Source organism: Rhineura floridana, chromosome 6 (genome assembly GCF_030035675.1).
Source record: "Rhineura floridana isolate rRhiFlo1 chromosome 6, rRhiFlo1.hap2, whole genome shotgun sequence".
Taxonomy (NCBI): domain Eukaryota; kingdom Metazoa; phylum Chordata; class Lepidosauria; order Squamata; family Rhineuridae; genus Rhineura; species Rhineura floridana.
In genome coordinates, this window is record NC_084485.1 from 36,590,001 (window position 1) to 36,612,548 (window position 22,548).

The 22,548-nt window shown below is 43.1% G+C and overlaps 1 protein-coding gene across 3 annotated transcripts in view; it reads left to right on the forward strand.

Annotated features, from left to right (window-relative positions):
* The window catches only part of EMILIN3 (elastin microfibril interfacer 3), a 41,912-nt gene extending 21,152 nt beyond the window's left edge, over positions 1-20,760 (forward strand). For 2 of the 3 annotated variants that reach the window (XM_061631471.1, XM_061631473.1), the window contains 2 exons: positions 10,928-11,175; positions 14,625-20,760. In XM_061631471.1, the coding sequence (XP_061487455.1) occupies positions 10,928-11,175; positions 14,625-16,516 (2,140 nt within the window). In that variant the 3' untranslated portion in view covers positions 16,517-20,760. Of the gene's footprint in view, positions 1-1,834; positions 1,910-10,927; positions 11,176-14,624 lie in introns of those variants that run through there. The other variant, XM_061631472.1, reaches the window with a different exon arrangement.
* The last annotated feature ends 1,788 nt before the right edge of the window (positions 20,761-22,548 follow it).

Genomic DNA, 22,548 nt, shown 5'->3' on the forward strand with positions numbered 1-22,548 from the left:
ATGCTGTCAGAGGTGGGTTCAGGAACAGTTCTCATGCTTCTGCTTGCGCAAGAGAATGCACTGATAGAAGAACATCTTGGGAGTTAGCTTCACTTTTTCATGGCCAGGTGAAATATAGCCCTTCGTTGAGCAGCAATGCCTTCTGTATGCAGACAGGCATCTTTGGTCCCAACTCTCTGTTTTGAAACAGAGGAATGGCACACAGAGCAATTAACATAAATGTGTCAGCTTAATTGCTCAGTAGGTGTTACTCTGTATATTTAACACTCCTGTACACACTTACTCTGGAAGTAAGTCCCTTCTTTCCTTCCAAACAAACATGCTTATGGTCAGGCTGCTAACAGTCTGCTTGAATGATGCATTTCATTAGCAGGACTGAGGATACCAGTAAAATCTGCAAAGCTGGGGCAGAGTCTTACCAAGCTCTAAATGGCTTTCAAAGTGCCTAGGAAGAGCTTGGGACAAGACACATTATACCTGGTTATGTTAAATATAGATAGAGGTGCATGAGAAAGTTTGATCCAATCAAAGTTAAGCACTTTTAACTCCCTATCACTACCACCTCCAGTTAGGCAGATATATGTAAATATGGCATGCTTCCTAACAACATGGCTAGTAGTAGTAGTAGTAGTAGTAGTAGTAGTAGCAGTAGTAGTAGTATATTACCATTATTTATACCCTGCCTTTCAGGAGAGTAGTTTGTCTTTAATACACCCAATTAACTAACTGACCATCTACTGAAGAAAGAAACAGCAATCTTACTACCCCAGCCAATGGTACAGTTAGGTAATATTAGACTCTGGATTTAAACATCTTACAAGGAAGTGAGACTTTTTAGATCAGGTATGGGGAACCTTTGGTCCTCCAGATATTGTTGACCTACAACTTCCATCAGCCCCAGCAAGCATGGCCAATGGCCAGGGATAATGGGAACTGTAGTTCAGCAACACCAGGCAGGCCAAAGGTTCCCCACACCTTCTTTAGATGGTAGTATGTGTTACTTCACTTCAAAATGCAGAAAAGTCAGCCTTGCTGCATTTGAGGCCCCTCTTGCTCATTCTGCTGATTGGGGTTCTGGACCTCTGCCCCCAAAGTCCTACTATGATGGCACCAGTTGTCCCCATCCTTTCATAACAAGCACATGGTATTTTCTAAAAAGGATGTTTTTTTGAACAAAGTCGGTCCTGCCAGATGAACTTTCTACATGGCTTGGAAAACTGAGAAATAGATGTAGCTTTTTCCAGCCACCGGGGCCACTGTTAACTGTTTATCCAGCTGCAATAAATACTTCCTGTTGCTGACATGTGGAGTGGAGTTTTTTGCACTTTGAGAGGACATTATTCCTGAAAAGAAGCAGTCTCCCCTCTAACTGAAAGCAGCACTTAGGGGCAACATGGCACGGCTGAAGCACCTCTCTGCCAACTATCTCCTTTCTATGACCCTCAAAAGGTTCTGCTCTTTCTACAAATCTTGCTGTCTGCCGAGAGAGGGAGAGAGAGAGAGAAGTGGGCAGTGACCCAGATGTGTGCAGAGAGCCAAGGCAATGGCTTGCGCCAATGTTGTTATTGACAGTGGCTCAGCTGGGCAGCTTTGTGCAGACTAGGCATGATTTCCAAGAGGGTTTACATGTGCCAACCTTGCTTTCTCTTTAAGCTGCTACAGCAAATTGGAGGCTTCTGCAGGGAGTAATAATCTGCAAAGGCCTGCATTCTCTGCTCCCACTCACATCAGTGAACGACAGAGAAGACAAACAGAAGTTTATGGTAGGTTCTGGTAAAGCCTGGAGTTCCATGGCAGCTTCCCAAAAGGAGGCTGCCAGAAGTGGCGCCTTTCCCCAGTGTCCAGTGGCTCACCGGAAAAATAACAAAGAACTCATCTAGTCCTGAGCACATTGCCGAAAACAGCTAACGTAAGTACATTACATAAGAGGAGCTTTGCTCGATCAGGTGGAAGGCCTGCCGACTAGTTCAGGATTCTGCTTCCCACAGTGGCCTACAGATGCCTATGGGGAACCCAAAAGCAGGGCAAGAGTAGTTATACTCTCTTGCACATGTTCTCCAGCAACGGTTATTTAGACAGGGGTATGGTGCTTCTGTTCCTAGAGGTCCTGTTTAGTCATTTTAACTAGTAGTTATTAATAGCCTTATTCTCCATGATCATCCAGAGGAGTGCTGTTTGTGGTCCCCCATGTTACAGAGGCCTAATTGGCCTCAACCAGAAGTCAGGCATTTAGTGTCACTGGTCCTGTTACATTGATCAGGATAAAATACAGCTTCTTTATTTAATAATTCTTAAACAGTAAAACATCTGAGCTTGTTCTGTGCTAGGCCTCACCCAGCACACACAACACTGATTCACTAACTCCAGTAACTAAATCAGTCTATCTCCTCCTAGGGTAATATCCTCTAGAGAAAGTTAACTCTTTCTTTGCTGTGCATCCCTAAAGACACATTTCACTACATTTCCCTTTCTTTGAGTTCTAACTTACTTTGTGTATTTTTTCTATCAGCAAACATTGTGTAGAATAACATTTAGTCTCTATAACGTTCTGGTTTTCGAATTACTCTTCCTCTGGATGTCACTCTCTTCGGACTCTCAAGAGATAGGCTGTCTTTGGCAGGTGATGCTTGCTCACATTAATTTGTCAGTTCTTTGTTCATAGTCTTTTGAGATTGTTCTGCTCTTCTGGTATTTCTGCCTCTGAATTCTCACTTTGTTGTGAAATTGGTTGTGGTTTGGGAACCAACTGTAGATGTCTCCTGTTCCTTCGGAACATTCCATTGTTGGTAGTGACAACATAAGATCTTGAAGTTTGACTTTGGCTCTGGACTGTTGCTGGTTCAGACCATTCTTTCTGGTCATCCAGTTTAAGTCTTACTTGTGAACCAGGTTGTAATTTTAGAATTCACTCCATAATGTCTGTTGTAGTAATATTTGTAGTTTCTTTTAGCCATGTTGTCTGTGACACTGACTTTTCCCAAATCAGGCCACTGAGGATACAAATTTGCTTCTAAGGTTGGAACTGGTGTTCTTAATTGTCTTCCCATTATCAGTTGTGCAAGACTGCACTTCGTTGCATTGATGGGTGTTGCTCTGCAGCCCGTGCTAGGAAGGGATCTTCCTGTCATAAGATTCGTTTTGCAGTTTGTACTGCTCTCTCTGCTTCTCCATTGGCTTGTGAGTAATGGGGACTGGCTGTAATGTGACAAAAGTCATATTTCTTTGCAAACAAAGTAAATTCTTTCCCTAAAAATTGTGGTCCATTATCTGTTACTAGCTCATTTGGGCATCCCCATCTGGCAAAGATATTCTTCAGACAACTGATAACAGCACAGCTTGTTGAATCAGGCATGTATTCAATCTCTATGTATCTGGAGAAATAGTCTATTGCGACTAAGTACTTTTGTCCTTGTAACTCACAGATGTCTGCTCCCACTCTCTTCCATGGTGTATCTGGCAATGGAGTGGTAATGAGTGGTTCCTTCCATTGTGAAGGTTTATTTGTCTGGCAAAACTCATAGTTTGCTATTATTGCCTTGAGGTCTTGCCCTATTCATGGCCACCAGTCATTCTTGCACGTTCTCTGCAGTTAGTGATTTCTTGATGACCTTCATGGAGTTTTCCCAACATTTCCTGACACATTGCCTCAGGAATGACAATTCTATCACCAAATAGGACTGTTCCTTCCAACTCTGTAAGGCTTCCCTTTTCTGCAAAGAAAGGTTTAAGGTTAGTTGCCACTTCAGACATGTACAATGGCCAACCAGTTCTGACACATTTCAGCACTGTTGAATGGTCTGGGTCAGTGCTGGTAGCTGCTTGAATGCGTTGAAGGAGTGTGGTAGATATTGGTTTAGAAGCTTGTAGAAGATTTACATAGACTTTGATTTCCTCAACTAACTGGGTTGTTTCAAGGTCTGGAGTTTCCAGTGGATTTCTTGACAGTGTGTCTGCCTCAACAAGAGTTTTGCCTTGTTTGTATTCTGCCTGAGGATTGTACCTCATCATGCATAAAAGGAGTTGCTGACATTGTATTAATACTCAATCCAGGTCTTTGCAATTTATCAGCGGTACCAAGGATAGCCTGACCATTGTTGTCCACACACTGGTAACCTCCAGGCTGGATTACTGTAATGCGCTCTATGTGGGGCTGCCCTTGAGGTTGGTCCGAAAGCTGCAGCTGGTGCAAAATGCGGTGGCGAGACTGCTCACTGGGGCAGGGTATCGCCAACATGTCACCCTGCTGCTGAAAGAATTGCACTGGCTGCCCATTTGCTACCGGGCCAAGTTCAAGGTTCTAGTTTTGGTGTACAAAGCCCTATACAGCTTGGGACCAGGATACTTGAAAGACCGTCTTACCCCTTATATACCCAGTCGATCACTGTGCTCTGCAGGTGAGGGCCTTCTGCAGATACCATCTTATCAGGAGGTTCGTTCTGCACAATATAGGAAATGGACCTTTAGTCTGCCATCCATTGCTTTCCTTTGTTTTGTTTTGTTTTTCAGTTGTTTCAGGAGCTCTGCTACCCTGGAGACACTATGAGGATTTCTTAACTTCTGACACCATGTTATATTGATCAGAATGAGACCAAGGATAAAATAGAGCTTCTTAATTTAATAATTCTTAAATAGGAAAACATCTGAGCTTGTTCTGTGCTAGGCCTCACCCAGCACACACAACACTGACTAACTAACTCCAGTAACTAAATCAGTCTGGCTCCCCCTAGAGTGTGTAATACCCTCTAGAGAATGTTAACTCTTTCTTTGCTGTGCATCTAACCTAAAGACACATTTCACTACAGGTCCCATGCTGTGGAATACTCTTCCACCAGATATCTGGCAGACATCCTCACTTTTGACTTTCAGGCATCTCTTGACTTTTTATGCTGACAGGTTTTTGCAGCTGTTTAATTTTTATTTTTGGTCATGCAGTCTCACCTTCTTGATTATCTGCTTGTTTATTTTTTTAAATGTTTTATGTTTTAACATTATACACTGCCTTGGTTTTTTTTTATGATATGGTGGTGTAGAAATGCTTCTATAAATAAATAAATAAAAATCTAGCAGCCACCCCCACATCTTGTGGTAGCAAATTCCATAGTTTAACTATGTATTGTGCAAAGTACTTTTGTCTGTCCTGAATCTGCTGCTGTTCAGCTTTGTTGGATGACCCCAGCTTCTAACATTATGAGAAAGGGAGAAAAACCTCCCTATTCCTCAACAGAGGACTAGGAATCCTGCTACATTTAGTGTGACAGAATTTGCTCACCACAGAGAGCTGAAATAGGGGGTTATTCTCATGACAAAACTGGCACTGAAGCATAGTGGGTTAAGCTAAGCCATGATGCCTTTGGCTGTGTGGCAAAGCTGCAGTAATTCTGTCATGAACCAGATCCACTTAATTACCAAAAAGAATGAAATATTGTGCAGGCGATCAGGGCTACATCCAACTAATCCACAGCACTTTCTAGAGCAGCCTTTCCCAACCAGTGTGCCTCCAGATGCTGTTGGACCACAACTCCCATCAGCCTCAGCCAGCATTGCCAATGGCCAGGAAAGATGGGAACTGTGGTCCAACAACATCTGGAGGCACACTGGTTGGGAAAGGCTGTTCTAGAGGATTGTCATTAGCCTTACCGATATGTAAAATATTAGTTTAATAGCATGAAATATGCATGTGATAACAAGGTATACAGTATAATCTTGTCAAGCATCCACATAACCATGTCATTTTATGAACTTAGTGGCTCAACTCACTTAGTAGTAGTAATAGTAGTAGTAGTAGAAGTAGTAGTAGTAACAAATAATTCTTACAAGCCCTTCACTATGAGGTCCCAGAGCAGTTTAGAATAATGTAAAAATATGAAAAGAAAAGGGTGGATCCTAAAAATATATATATCAGGTGTCAAAGACCAGAGGTAAAATGGTGCAACTTCTGCTTATGACAAAAACTACATGATGAAGGTCCCAGATGCACAAGGGACTTCCACAACTTATTGGCTACCACTGAGAATGCTCTCTCTTGTCTCCCCCTAAACATCTGAGGGTGGTGGAACTAGAAACATGTCCCTGCCATATCAGAACCTTGGCTCAATTCACATGACACAAGCACTTTTTTTGGTTGTGAGAATCAGTCCTTCAGTATAGATGTAACAAGCATGCGTATGCAAATGAGTGTTAGGATTTATGCATCTTCAATAATATAAATTGTAAATGCAGGGACCATACATTGATTTATTAGCAGGTAAGGCTCATCAGTTACAGTGGGACTTCTGAACAAACATGCTTAGGATTAGATGATATCATCACTGGCAGCTGAGAGCATGAGCTGCCTCCACAGGAAAATATGATGGCGTTTGAAGTCATGTTACCTGATATGAAAGCTCTGCCTGTAGGGTTTGATTTGTGATGGCTATTTTACTGACACAGCTCATCACTTGATATCAGGTGATACACTTGGACGTTTTCACTGTAACATCCACTTCACAATTTTGGAAGACTACTGCATCATCATCATCATCAAAAGATCTCTACATGACTAGAACTCCAATCAATTTCAACCACTTATTTGCTGCTGCTGCTGCTGCTGTAGATTTTAAGATCAGGCCTTTGAAAACGGATCTCTAGGTTTTGAGTCTTCTGCTATGTGCACATTACAAGCTTAAAATACAGTGAGGCTGTTTTTCTCTCTCACTGTTTCAATTTGATTTTGCAAATCCTGGTGTCTCCAGCTGCCCACTGTCTGTACCCGGTTTCTCCCCCCCTTCACCCACTCCAGCTCCTATTTGTGGAGCTATTATCCTTCCAACTCCATCCTCCCCCAAATCATCTTCTTATTGTTTCTCCTGGTGTTGGCACTTCAAATAATCAAAGTGAGTGGGAAGAGACAGATTCCCCCATCTTCTTGTTTACAGAGACTGATGGGCAGAGATGAGCATAGATCTCCCTCCTCCCCCCCCCCGATCTCCCCCCTCCGCCTTTTGTTTTGAAATGTGACTTGCAATCCCAATCCATTTACTGGGGAGTAAACCCTACTGAATTCAATGTGGCTTACTTCTGAATAGACATGGATAGGATTGCAGTGGGCAAGCAGTGAGTAAGTTAGTGGGTGGGTGAGAAGTGGGATGCACCTCCGTGATATAGACACCCTGCTGACGTCAGGCGTGTAGGACCACCCCCAGGAAACATTTCCATTGTATGCACCTGGGATTCCAGAAACAAAGGAGAGGTTCCCAATGACACAACACAAAACACAAAACAAAAATGCCAAAACAAATAATAAAGGATATGTGTACAAACCACAATTTATAAATGCAAAACATCCAGACAATTCATAGGTACAAGAATGCAAAACTGTGTTTTTTATAAACATTTTTGTATTCTTTCTTTGTATTTTATATTCTTTCTTTTAAATGTTTCTTAGGGAAGCCACCCATCTCAGCTTTGTATGTTGATTCATTTATTAATTGACAACCACACTCCTTATAAGACCTCAGTTTGATCTTTGTCACTAAGCAGCTTTCAAATATTCATTCTGACTGGGCCAGGTATTAGTTTGACTGGTTGATTATAGGTGTGTATTCTTAATTCTCATTTCTGGCAGCTATCAACACCTCAACCAGCATTTTTGCTTTGTGTTTTGTGTTGCACCTGGGATTCGCCACTCAAACAGTTTTAAAGTCAGAGTGAAGCTGGTTCTGGGAATACTGCATCAAAACACAGTATTTCAGAAGAAACTGTGGATTATGGTTAATTGTGTGTAACGTCATTGTGTACCCAGATTCAAAGAACACGGGTGACTGCATCTTAAGCCAGTGATGTGTCCCTACCCTTCAGTGCATCTTAAAAGACTAAAATGGCTATGGAATGTCAATGAATGCTGCTGGATGCCTGAGCTCAGGGTAGAGACACTCACTGTTCTGCCAGTTCCGGTACATCTCCACCTCTCTCTTCTGAAAATGGGGGCATACGACACTAGTCAAACCCCACCACCTTTTACTGTAGAACTTGATGGCAGCAGCTTGAGTGTGGTTTTTTTTAATTTGCTGCAAAGAGATTTCACAACTGATTGGAAGATCAACCCATTCCCCCTCCAGGTCATGTGTGGCCAAAATAAATGCTTTGCTACAGGCAACTAGTGTGCTCACAGCATTAACAGGGTTTAGGGCTGAACTGCAAATGTCATTTCTGCCTTTGTAGATCACTTTACTTTTCCAAAGCAGTGTAAGAAGTTCCATCCAGCTACGTAGCAGGGCTTTTGAAAACCCAGATTACCAATGCCCAATCTGCACTGGGACTCTAAGGTGAGGAAATTATGCCCCTGCTATGGTCCCAGCCTGGATTTGAGCACCCATGCCTCCACTCTGCAGAGGGAGCTGAGGGAACTCCCATTGAAGCAACTGGGAGGTTTTTCTTAATGAAATCTGCAGGCGCAGGTCCTCTGCTCTAGATAGGGACTGCAGCAGGTGGTAAAGGGTTATATCTCCCTCCTACCCTTGTGTCCCAGGATGGACTAGGTAGCCCACACTGGCAATTTGTGTAAATTAAAAGAAAAGAAAAACCCTGCATTTAAAGACACAGCTATGTGTTTCTCTTTTCTATATCTCTTTTTAACTGGAGATTACATATTTTCCTTTAAGCTGCTTTCTCCGGGCTCTGGTTTATGGACCCCAGATGATTAAGTACTACTCTTACGGTGCCTTGAGATTATCCATTATAGCAGAGCTTGGAAAAGTTACTTTTTTGAACTACAACTCCCATCAGCCCCAGCCAGCATGGCCACTGGATTGGGCTGATGGGAGTTGTAGTTCAAAAAAGTAACTTTTCCAAGCTCTGCATTATAGATACAAAAGATTATCATTACCACATTTCCCATGCAAAGAATCAGAACAGCGGTAGTGGTGGCAAGACATACAACTGATGGGCAACTGCTGCCCTCTAGTGCTGAAAGACAGCAGTTTTCAATTTTACCTGCAAGGTTGGTTTAGGCCTGGTGAAGACTGGGAGATGTATTTTCCCCCACAGAATCCTAGTTTAGTGGTTCCTAGATTTTATTCCCCATGGACCAATTGAAAATTGCTGATGGCCTTGGTGGACCACTTAATTATTTTTCTGCCTGTTGTAGCAATTTGTAATGTGCTATGCTGTGCTAGATGGTGTGTGATTTTTAATTGTATTTAGATTGCTTCTTTTATTTCTTATATTGCAATGTATGATATTACAGTTTGTATTCCATAGAACGGAATACCTCTGCATTCCATAGAACTCAAATTGTAATAAAAATACAATTAAAAATCAATATGAATTTAATGTATGCATTCCATGTGAGGCTCATGGAACACTGGTGATCCACAGACCACAGTTTGGGAACCCCTGTCATAGATGGTTTGAAGAGAGATCTTTATAGGGTGCCCTTGTGTCCTATTTTGCAGAGGACTGTTGAAAGTGATGTAAAAGGGCAGTCTTCTATTTGAAGGAGTTCTCTGTTTGAATGGCTGTTTGGTCCAAGTCCAGTTTAGCAATAAAGATAAGTAAGAATGGAACTGCGAAAAAGACAAATAATTGGGTGTTAGAACAAATTAAACCAGAACTGTCACTAGAAGCTAAAATGATGAAACTGAGGTTATCATACTTTGGACACATCATGAGAAGACATGATTCACTAGAAAAGACAATAATGCTGGGAAAAACAGCAGGGAGTAGAAAAAGAGGAAGGCCAAACAAGAGATGGATTGATTCCATAAAGGAAGCCACAGACCTGAACTTACAAGATCTGAACAGGGTGGTTCACGACAGATGCTCTTGGAGGTCGCTGCTTCATAGAGTCGCCATAAGTCGTAATCGACTTGGAGGCACATAACAACAACAACAAGAATGGAAGACAGGGAGTATTGAAGCTTACCATCAACAGGACTTGGACAGCAGATCAAGCCAGCCCCCATGTCATCTGGTCACAGTTTCCCCCACTTATGCCACCTTAAAGGCTAGCAAATATATTCTCTAACAGTGGAGGTGTATTCTATTTCTATTTAAATAAGAGTAATTATTTCTAAATGTGCCTTATACATATAAATTAACATGTGCACATTTTATGCAAATATGTGTCCCCTTTTTTAATTTGGTGATACATTTCCTTTTTGTGTGTGAGGTGTGAGTGGCTACTCCAGTAATTCATGGTGTGCATGCTCATTCCAATTTTGCCTCTGGTCAAAGGTTTTCCAGATTTTTATGCTGGTCCAAAGACCTGCAAAACCATTGACCAGAGATAAACATAGAACAAAATCCAGACCAGTACCTTCATTAGTCTGTTGCAGCAAGAATTCAATATCTTACAGCACCTTAAAGGTTAGCAAATACAGTATATCCAGCAGTGGGGGAAGAGTATTGAGGGGGCATGCAGCTTATTTAGGGGCAGGTACTCTCCTCCCCCTCAACTTCCCTTCCTCCGCTCCCCTCTGGCACCATCTATGGCCATATTCAAGGAAGAAAAGAGAAAACAGCTTAATTCTGTTTTTATATGTGAATGGTGAGCTGTGAGCCTTTTGCACCCAACTAGTAAAGCCTCTCAAAAAGCTAGTCCAGTGACATTTGTCAGACTCACATCTGAATGGTCTGCAGTTAGAAAGACTTAAGATCTTCGCATTTTTGCTTTCCATGTATTAAAGACACAAGCATGAGGGCCACTCTTGACACCTTGTGAAAATTATGTGTGAATGCACCCACCCGTCCTACCACAGGGTTTGTCCAATTGTGTTAGAAGGCCTGTCAATGATGACTAAATTTGTATCCCACCTTTCCTCCCAAAAGGAGCCCAGGTTGGCAAACTGAGCACTACTGAGATTTCCTTGATCTATGTGTTAACAGGTGCTGCGATGTAGAAGTGTGGCTCTTAATCTTCCTTTACCTTCCTTCCCTGTTTGGCAATCAGGTACCACACATTCTTCAGACCTAGGTACAAGATTGGCTACAAGACGGTGACTGAGATAGCATGGAGGTGCTGCCCAGGCCTCATGGGAGAAGGATGCCATGACAACCCTACTGACCAGCCAGGGCTTCTGCCCCAGCACCCCAGCCCTAAGATGCCTCCTACACAGAAGATGTTCCCAGGTCCTAGAGTTCCCCCTCATCCCAAAATTCATACAGACTCATTTCCAGGACTAAAGAAGAATCATTATGGTGAGTGATGACTTCATGTAGTATCATCTTTTGAGTTCCCTTCACCACAGCTGACTGCAGGAAGCACATGAGCTAAAGGAGCAGATAAAACACTTCTCACCCCTGTCATGCTTCCCCGCTGTCAAGGCGCGAGAAGGGCATGCTTCAGACCCAATTCCCACCCTTAGGGTAATTGTTCTGGAAACCAAATATCAAATTCCTCCTTGCCAAGGCTGTGTAAACTACCACCAGCCCTGCAAGGTAGAAAGTAGGCTGCAACCACCCCTTTTACTGGTTCCACTCAGAGCTAGGGGAACTCTGAGCCCAGACACAGAGCTTGGAAAAGTTACTTTTTTGAACTACAACTCCCATGAGCCCAATTCAGTGGCCATGCTGGCTGAGGCTGATGGGAGTTGTAGTTCAAAAAAGTAACTTTTCCAAGCTGCGCAGACAATAGGTAAACCAAGGTCTTAAAAGACAAGAGCCAAATTTACACTCCTTGTCAGGAAACCTCTGGTAAAACCCCACAAATTAGAATTAAGCGTTAACTCCTTTTTCCCTCTTTGGTAGTTGTAGCTGAATGGTCAAGGTGCTGGATTCAGAACCACCCTTCCCCTCAAGGAACACACCAGGTTAAATAGAAGTAGCTTTATTCAAAATATAAGTGCACATTAAAATATAGCAGCAAGTAATCCTTTAAGACCATACACCCAAACAGGGGTTTAGGTACATCTAAGAGAATTCATTTACACAACAAGAAAATAATAACATGTCTAAACTAACTACTTACACACGAGGTAGTTGGTTGCAGTCTTGTCTCTCCTTAGAGAGAATAGCATCAGTTATAAAGCAATGGAACCCTGCTTAGGTTGCCTCCCATAGGCACCAGGCAGAAGGAACCTTTCGGAACCTTCCTAAGGGAACAAAGGCTATGGGTCTCTAGCCCTATACTTAAGGAAAAGAATCCCAACGGTCCAAGATTAATTAACCAATCAGGAGTTTTCTGATGTAATCCCTTTCTAGATGTTTCTCCACTTTTGCGCGCCTTCTAGGCCCCCCTCCCAACAGTGTTTCAAACTTCACCGGCTAGGATGGCCTTGAGTGCCAGGCTCTTGCTAATCAGCACAGATAGCCAGGTGCTTCTGTTTAGGCTTCCCTTAACCGTCTTCAGCTGGAAACCGAAACTTAACTTTTTTACCCTTTCAGAGGCCTGTTTCTCGAACAAGATGACCTCCCAGAGTTCCTTGCACAGAGCCATGATGTTACCTATAATTTTAATAACTCATGAACATATCCAGGTTCATGACAACCCCATCAAGAAGATCCATACAGGATAAAACTGAGGACCACAAGCAGAACAATGTGAAGAGACCTGTCCTGCTGCTTTTGCCAATGAATGGGCTAGTCTTTCACTAAAAACCACTTTTGATGTCATGTTAAGGCAGGGGTGGGAAACCTTTTTCAGCCCAAGGGCCACATTCCCTCATAGAAAATCTTCTGGGGGGCACATTTCAATGGTGGGTAAGGCCAGAAGGAAAAGTGGGTGGATCAATGGATGTGAAACTTAGCTTTCTACAGTAGGCTACATTTCAAAGAGACAAGTCAGAGGGTTCAAAACACACAGACACACAAACAACTGTCCATCTTCCATCCAGGCAAGCATTGTCACAGTTCAAGGACATGTTCTAGTCTGGCAAAAGAACTTGAGGAGCGTGTGGTACAGGGTGGTGAGGGATGTGGCCTGGAGGAGAGGGCATGTGGCCTGGGGAGAGTCTTGGAGGGCTGCATTTGGGCCCAGGGCCTGCTTTAAGGGCTTGCAAGCCCCAGTATTGTATGCAATTTCTGTGCAACTCCACTAACGTCAGAAGCTCAAGATTGCATGGGAGTGCCCAGCCATGCTCCTGCTTCTATTACCAGCATCACCCTTCCCATAAGATATTTTTACTTAAATCGGAAGGAACCATGCCATTGGCTGCTCCTTTGCAAATCTGACCTTCCAATATTGCTGCAGTGGTAAAGGAAGGGATCACATTGCAACATTTCCCATACCGCCAAGGTCAAGTCAGATGGGGTCCTCAAGGGCTTTAATTGTATAGTTGAGGGCCAACAAAAGGGACTTTTTAAGGTTCTGTTTTACAGCATGGCAGACTATTCAGTCTGGTTATTTCCCTATCTTATGGAAGCTACAGTCTAGCTCACGGGTGGGGAAACTTTTTGACTCCATTGGCCAGATTTTAATCCCCACCCCCAGGCCAACTTTGACAGGTGGGTGAGACTATGCACCTGTCAATCATCTGACATAATAACTTCAGGTGATTGAAAACTGGTCGTCCTGCCCACCTGCCAAAGTTGACCCATGGGGGTGGGAGGAAGATACCAAGCAGGATTGTATCAGCTGGCACACTGGGAATTCAGTCATGCTTTCTTCAGGCTTCGGATGCATGAGGGAATTCCCTGCAAGAGAGTCTTTTGTGTACCTGAACAGAGCAGAATTGAACTCTACACTCTGCAGGGTTTGGCTGCATGCACTTGTTCCCTGCAGGGAACCAAGCAGGATTGAAATATGGTGATGTCACCTGCCCATCAGAGTGATGTCACCTGACTGACAGGTGAGTGTGGTTTTTGAATTATGATGATGATGAAAAATGACCTCACAGGCCAAATTGGAACCCCTCCTGGGCCAAGACTGGCTCCCAGGCTGGAGGTACCCCAATCCTGATCTAGCAGCTTACTATGAGCCAAAGCTGGCTTTCTGCGCAAATCTTCTTAGATACTTCAACAGCTTCAGTTTATGGTGACTGGCTAAGGGCAGTCTGCCAGTTTTGCGCAATGAAGTTTGCCACAGGCATGCTTAAGCAAAGCCTAAACAATCACCTCCCCAAAGGCTTGTTTCAAAGAGACCTTCCACATGGCAGTCACTGCTGCCCACACATGCACATTTTGTGCAGTGTCCACAAGGGGCTGTCCTTATTGATTTTTTTCATCCATTTAATCCAGATTTACCATTTCCATGGAAAATCTGAAATAAAAAACCCATGGAAATGGTAAATCCAGGTTAAAGGGGGAAAGAGGAGAGAGATGGGGTGGCATTTTGATAGGACAATGTTGTGTGGATGTTGTGTGCAAAACCTACATGCCTTAGCAACACTGAGTCCACCATAAACTGCTGTGTGGCAGTGCTCTTAGTTACAGCTCTTGTCATCACCAATATTTAGTAGCATCTCTACCACATTTTGTGTTTGTCCCATGACTGTAGATTTCTATGCACCTGTGACATAATATATGTACACATAATAATTTCAAGAGTGCTTCCTTAGTACTAGTAGGTTCATAAGGCTGCATTAGCAACTTCTAAGCAACTTTCTTCACTTATGATGAACTGGAAAATCCAGGTAGCTGCTATCTGAGCATGTCCTACAAGAGAGAAATGGTGACGCTGATTGTGATTTCTGTTTACTGCTTATTCATAGGTCGAAAAATACCTAATTTGTTTGGAGACCGACTGGATCGGCTAGAGGAAGAAGTCAGGCGTCTCTCACAGTCCTACGACAGCCTGCACAACATGGTGAGTGGCCTGGGGGACCACTTGCGGCTCACCATCCAGGAGGACACCAGTAAGATGATTGGCTCCCTGATGAACAGCCCAAATGTGCCAGACACAACCATGGGATTTGGAATCATTCCTGATGGGATTGTACATGCAGCAGACAAAGCTGACCTCTCCCCTTATCCACCAGTGGGTGAGATCCTAAGCAAAGTGACTGAGGTGAGTGACTCACTGAAAACCAAGACTGACTTGCTAGATGAGGTGCACGGCATGGTGCTGAACCATGATGGGCAGATCAAACACCTGCTGGAGTCAGCTCGGCCTTCTCCCCTCACCTCCATTGATATGCTAGAAGAATATGTGGACAGCAGGCTTAGCAACCTGCGCATGGAGCTGCTGGATGGCTTTGAGAAGAAACTGGTGAACATCCAGAGCACGTGTGATTATCGGATCAAGGAAGTTCAGCAACAATGTGAAGAAGGAAAGGCTTCCAACCTCCATCTTCAGCAGACCCTAGATGGAAAAGAGCTGGAAATAAAGAAGGAAATCTCCCAACTGGAAACCCAGATCCAAGGGCTGACCATTGTGGAAAGCTGCTGTAGCAACTTGAACTACCTCACCAAACGGATGGATATCCTGGAGAAGGGCTTGCACAGTATTTCTGAGTCTCAGAAGAATCTGCACTCCAGGTTGGACAATGAACTTTCTACTATTACCTTGGGGAACATCTTTGAAGGGCGCTTTGAGGACCTTGAAGCCAGACTGAATTTCACAGAAAGGGGAACAGGAAGCTGTTGCTCCAGTGTGGAGGACAGTATGAGAGGTCTGATGGGATCAGAGCTGGATGGCACAAGGACATTGTTTGAGGACAAAATAAGAACCTTGGAGGAGAGATTTATGACCGTTGTTGATGTGAATAATGTCAGCTCCACAGTGGCACTAGATGGCGCTGTAATGCCCCTGTTGGAAGGAGAGCTTGCTATCATAAGGAAGGGAATGGATGAGAAGATGGAAGTACTACAGAGCCAGATGGCCACCTTGGAGAGCACGTGCTCACTGGGTTGCATATCCACTTCCAAAGATGTAGAGATATTTCGTACAGAAATTGAGGATTGCCAGAGCAAGAACCAGGATTTACTGCTCAGAATGGACAGCAACTCTGACCTGCTACGGAAACTTAATGCTACCATCTTGGAGATCCAGAGGCGGATCGAGGAGGAAGCAGCTGAGTCTTTGCAAGGCGAGATAACTCTGTTGAAGATCAACCTGAACACCATGAGCAAGTCCCTAACTGGGCTGAAGGATTCTGTTTCCCAGTACTCGGACACAGTGCTCCATGTCAACTCATCTCTGGACGAACGTGAGCGCAAAATGGAAGATGAGGTCCACTCAATTCAAGAGAAGATCAACAACCAAGGCTCCCGGCTTCTGTTCAGCAACAAGCGTGTCCTAAACCTAAAAGGAGACCTTGAAAGACTCAAGTCCAGAATCATAAATGATTTGAGCAACTGCAAGAATGTGGCTCACGGCCTGCAGAAAGAAGTACTCCAGTTTGATGATCGTGTGGCCCAGGTGGAGGACATGTGTGGCAGACTGGGCACAGTAACGGGGAGTCTGGACCACATCAGAAATGAGTTGGAAAACAATGCAGGAACTATGTGGGGCTACATGAACCATATGAATGAAACCTTAGCTTCCCACTCTCAGGAAATAACTCTACTCAAGGATAACTTGTTGGATTGCCAGGCAAAAGTTACAGAACTAGCTGAAGACATCAGCCTCTTAGAAAGTAAGTGTCAAGGCAACCAGCATTAGCTTTATCAAACCCAAAGTGCAACTAACTTATATCATGCAGACTCCAAAGGGATGATACCAGGATTTTATTTTATTTGGAGAGTGAGGAGGTTACTAAATGTTAAAAGCTGCTATAATCCCTTCTCTCATTTCTTTCCTAAAGAATGATATTTTTCACTACAGCTTAAGTTGTACATTTGCCATTACTGTATTCTCTGTGGACATTTAGCAGCTGTACACATGTAGCAAAGTGCCTTTCCATAGATGGAGTCATGCTTGGGTTGCATTTCCAGTATGCAGTTCAGTTCAGGAAGAAACTGGAGACAGACCTGTCTAATGGGTTCTTTGCTTTGGGAATAATGAAAAACCCGATGTTTAAGAGCTGGGATGCAGAAAATCAGTTCCTGTTGAATAGACCCATCTACTGGAACCAAAGGTCTGGTTCAGGGACCTTTTGAAGCAATACCGCTAGCCAAGAGGAAGTCTGATTTCTGCGAAGACTTTCCCCTGCTTCCATTTTGTACATATGTACAAAATCTGAACTGGAATTCTTCATGGCAGCATTGACTGATACAAGTACATGGGACACTCCATTGAGAAGTCAACAGGTATTGTATAGGTGCATCCAAAAAGAAAACACCCTGTATGCACAATCATCTTCCCCATTGCATGAATCATTGCAAAATTCAGGACAGATTTCTCACAACTGGTATTTTCAAGTGCTGTGTATGCTGACTGCTTTTTGCATGAAGGAAGGTGAATAGGTGGGGGGGGAGAGGAAGAGAACTGAATGCACCAGCTTCTTAGGGCCAAAGTAGAATATGCATTAGCTCCATATCTGTTTGTAAGTGCAGGGTTTGTTTTTTTTTTAAACACATGTTGCTAGCATGGGACCCCTGATCTGGATCCAGCCCCTGGAATGGAAGGTATGAAGGCCTTGGCCCTGCCCGATCCAGATCAGCTTCCCACACACATTATTTGAATAGGAAAAAGCTCCCATTGAAGTAAAACAGGGGTTCTTTTCCCCCTATGCAAACTGCTGATGGAGAGAACTTAGTCCTAAGGGTTAAAGTCTTCCTATCCCCATGCGAGGGACCTGATCCTGATCATAGGGCCTGTGGTGGCCAACTGTGTTGAAAATAACCTGAACTCAAGGACACAGATACAGAGCTAATGTATCTTTAAGTTTGGCCCATAGATGGCTTAGTGTAAGCTTAGGGGCTGGTGGAAGAAATACATGACCTTATAAGTATAGTGCTGTAAGAACAGTATACCGTCGCTCCCTGCCCTTGCAAGGAAAAAAGGAAGGAAGGAAGGAGACCTGTAGCTGCAAAAGATACAAGACCAACCTGTTTTGAAAAAAGTTCCTCATCAGGGGCACTCTTGAATAACGTATGACAGGCCTAGAGTTTTGTTCAGCTGAGCTCTACTCAGAGTAGACCCATTGGAATTAATAACTCTAAGTCATGTTTATTAATTTTTGTGAGTCTACTGTGAGTTTGACTAACACTGGATACAGCCCCCCCAGTTTCTTTACACTGTTGCAAAATATTGTGCAAAGAGAACAGGAGCCCTGAGGAAGAACTCAGATGAAAACACATTGGGCTAAATAAATTCTCTTATGCAGCTGAAGACTTGTTTCCTTCCCATTTGCCCTATGATTTGTGCCTTCCCACCTTTTCTTGCTTGCTCCCTGCCCATGTGCCAAAATAAAGTGGTCTACACAAAACATCTACCCATGTGAAGACTACATTAAACAGCTGGATGTAGCTGTTGCTATTATATAATGTAGAGAATATGGTCCAAATGCATAGCGAGTCATTGTATGCAATTTCCTATGTTCCTGTGATGGGATGAGCAAGGAAGTCTGCTTCTAACAGGTGGCCCTATGAATAGTCTTGCATTTTCAGTCACACATTGTGAGGGGCATTCCCCATTTGGATTCATCTCTCAGACCCCGCCAGTCATCATTAGTTTTGCCAAATTCAACCTGCTCTACCCTGAACTCCCTTTATCAAAGTGAGAATGCTCTCAACCTTATCAATGATCATTCATCTCACTTGTGGGAATCTCTTATTGGACCTCATGTTTGATATTTATTGTCACCACCTCAGCTGCATTTTTTGTTTTAAAAATGTAGGTCATTTATCTAGACAAAACATAAGTATTCACAAGTGTTCGAATGCTACCCATCCCATTTCATAACATCTATCCTCAAGCCTGGCAACTAGATGCTAAACATATTTACTTGGAAGCAAGTTCCATTGATGTAAATTAAACTTTCCTCCAAGTAACTACATGTTTAGGCTTATGAACGTAAGATTTGCTTTACTGCATCAGACCAAGGAGCCATCTAGTCCACCGATGTGGAACCTGCGGCCCTCCAGATGTTGTTGGACTCCAGCACTAGGGATCAAAGGAGCTGTCAGTGTTGGTTCTTTCCATTTCTCATTTGTTCCAATCTTAAAATCAGTTCTCCACATTTCTGCAGCAATTTGCAAATTCTTTTTTTTAAAAGATATGAAAATTCTCCAGCATTTCAGTGAGAATGTCTCCTACTGAACATATTCTTGTATGCAGTTTTGACTAATGTACACATTTTGCAAGCAAATTCTCACCATATAATGCATTTGGTATGCTATTTTTGCTAATACATTCCTCTTTTTTTGCACACTTTCCTCTAATACATGCATTTTTGCAAACATTGCTAAGGTGGAGAACTGCATCACAAAATTCAGATATGTGCAAATTTTGAAGGTTCTCATGTTGTGGTTCTCATGTTGTTTTGGAAAGTGCGGATTTGATCAGTTTGGCTTTAAATGTGAACTAAATGGAAATTCTCACTCATCCCTATCCAACACCCATCATCAGCCCCAGTCCGTATGGTCAGGAATGACGGGAGTTGTAGCCCAACAACATCTGGAAGGCCACATATTCTCCAATCCAGTTCTTGTCAAACATTATATTTTCAGTAATGGCCATCCCATGTATCATGGGAACTTCACTAACGGGACATGATATAACAGCCATATGTCAATTGCCTCCAGCATCCAGGGACATGATGCTTCTAATCATGGAGACACTATTTGGCTAGTCTAACCTCCCCCTTAATTAAAAAGCTCTACAAGCTAGTGGCCATCACCACATGCTGCAATGATGAACTTTGTAATTAGCACACTTTGTGAAGTACTTTCTTGTGTGTAGCCCTAGTCCTCTCAAAACCTCAGCCTGAAGTCTGTGTGTGCTGAGAGATGGAGAAATACAAGCTCACCTGAAACATCTATCCTCTGTAACCATCTCAGGTAGGACTGTGGGTGAAGCATATGCACCCTGTCATGTTTCAATCCACTTACTATGTGCATCACCCAAAACCAGCATAGTATCAACACATCTACAAACAGCAGGTTGGGCTAGCCAAAGACATTTTACCAAGCATCCACTGCCTGGAACCACCTCACTTTGCCTATCAGCCTAGGAGACTTGCACCACTGCCATAGAAATACCATGGGCATACAAAGCAGCACCATAGCAAGTGCATTTAGATGTGACAGGCTGTACATTGGATGCTCACCAATGGACCATATATTAAGCTGGGCCTCCATTTGAAAGTTGGGATTAAAGTAATCTGAGCCACCACAATCCTTTAAAAACCAAAGCTTCTTGTTTGAAAGTATATCACAGCAAACAGAAACTGTCCTAATCTACTGCCTATTTCTTATAGATGGGGGGTAGGGATGATTGGGAAAAAAGAGTTATGTGTCTCAGCAATGGTGCTAATGTCTGCATTTGTTCTTGCCCAGAAACTTGAAGATTTTGACAGTTTTCATAGGTATCTGTTCTGAGATAGCCAGGTTTAAAATACTTTGTGGTTGTTTTCAAGGAACAGGGCATTGTGTCACTTCTGAAGAAGGACGCCAAGTTCAGTTGCTGGTCCTGATGGGATTTTTGTCAATACTGGTAACAGATCCTGTTCAGTCCAGTTTGTGTTTTTTAAAAAAGATATTGTGCATTTTGTACAGATTGTAAAAGGTGAAAGACTGTACTGTTGGGCAGGAGGAAGACTCTCACCAGGCCTTCCACGATTGCATTACTGTATCTTCTAAACATAAAAAGCAAAAAAAAAAAAAAGGCCTACAAAGCATGAGGCTTGAGTTACTGAGAAAATGAAACAGTACATGTCAATAGTTTGTTTTCCAGATTGCTGAGATATGTGGATAAGCAGGGATAGGTTTGTAGCAATGACAATATCTGTAGCTGCTACCTGCAACCACTTTCCAAATGAAGTGCATTGCTTTTGAAAATGAAATCTTTATTCTTCAAAACCTGCATGAGTCTAGTCCTGCAGCTTCTGTTCACTCTGAAATTCCAGTCTAGGGCTCATTTCCTTAAGAACCCAAATCCCAATTAGCTGCGTGCACAAGTGTTGTTTTCTCCAGTGTCACAGTTGTGCAGGCCCAGAACTGTCCTCCACATTGGACAAAGAGATGCGCAAGTTCATTGGAGCACTACCAGAAGTCTGAGGTTTGTTCAGAGTTAAGAAAGCATGAGGGAGAAAGGCCAAATTACACACATGACAGGAGAGATTAGATTTGCCACACTCTTTTTCTTTGACTAAAAGCGGCAAGAGATTGGAGACTAGAGAAAATACCATTTGGATTACGGCTGTAGCCCTGATGGAAAAGTGTTTGAATTTTTTTACATAAGATCCTAGTCCTCATAACTTAAATGTCCATGGCCAAAGCTATTTGCTTTGCAGAGAGAAGACATGATATCTGTTCCATGGCTATTTGCAGTGTTGGCAGAGGCAGACATCAGGGCCATGGCAATTGGGGGAAATGATAAAACACCACCACCAAAACTCTCCATCAGTACCAGTGACCTGATCCATATCAGGGGCCCTGCAGCTACTTTTATCTAAAGAAAAGGATAGGGGAGATCATGGATCTCTTATAGCATGCATTAGTGTGGCCTTAAAAGAGAAATGGCCCTCCATATGTTGCTGCCCTAGCCAGCATAGCTAATGGTCAGGGATGATGGGATTTGCAATTCAGCAACATCTGAGAGGACCACAGCAGGTTCCACATCCCTGCCCTAAGAGACTTGACTTGCAAGTGAACCAGAAAGCCCCCACTGCAGATTTCACAACCAGTTAGTCTAAGGCAAGCCACTCTCTCTCAACTTCATTCTGGCCATCCCCAGCCTCTACAATAATTCTACCTACAGCATCAAAAATAGGGGAAAATATATTAGGGGAAAGAACGTATGCTGAACACCGATTATCACACATATGTGTTGGGGAAAGACATTTAGGATAGTTTGAATATCTTTCTCTGAATGTGCGGAGACTACATTATCATCGGCATATTGAAGTTCTACGACAGAGGTTGACATTACCTTACTTTTTGCTTTCAGCCTACTGAGGTTAAAAAGCTTTCCATCTGTTCGATATATGATTTCCACACTAGTAGGAAGTTTCCCCTCAATAAGGCGTAGAATCATAGCAATGAAGATAGCAAATAAGGTAGGAGCAATGATGCATCCCTGTTTTATGCCTGATCCCACTCTGAATGGATCTCTCTGAAAGCCATTGTTATCCAAAACAGTTCTATTAATAAAAAAGTTCTATTAATAGGGTGGAGGTGAAACAAGTCAACCCAGCAGATTGTCTCCAAACATGCTAGGATTTTACAATGAAGGTGCTTCTTTAAGCCTAAGTGGGTAGTGGCTGCATATTGTGAAAGCACCTGGAATTTGTAAGTCTGAGAGAGGTGGAAACCAAGCACGTTCCTTTCACATGATACCAGAAGTGAATTAAATTCTGCTGCAGGGAATAGGGAGGCCATTGATGGACTGCATTACCTGCCACCAATATGGATAAGCTTCTCTCTCCCTACCCCACAACTCTTGACATTTCCTCTGGGACAAATAGCAAACCAAAAAGTCCATGCATTGTTCAATACTGGGTCCGATTCTTGACCGTGCTTTCCCCAGGCCAATGCCTCTTGTTTTTTTTACCTGCAAGACTAGCTGACCTTATAAAGCCAGGAGTGGGG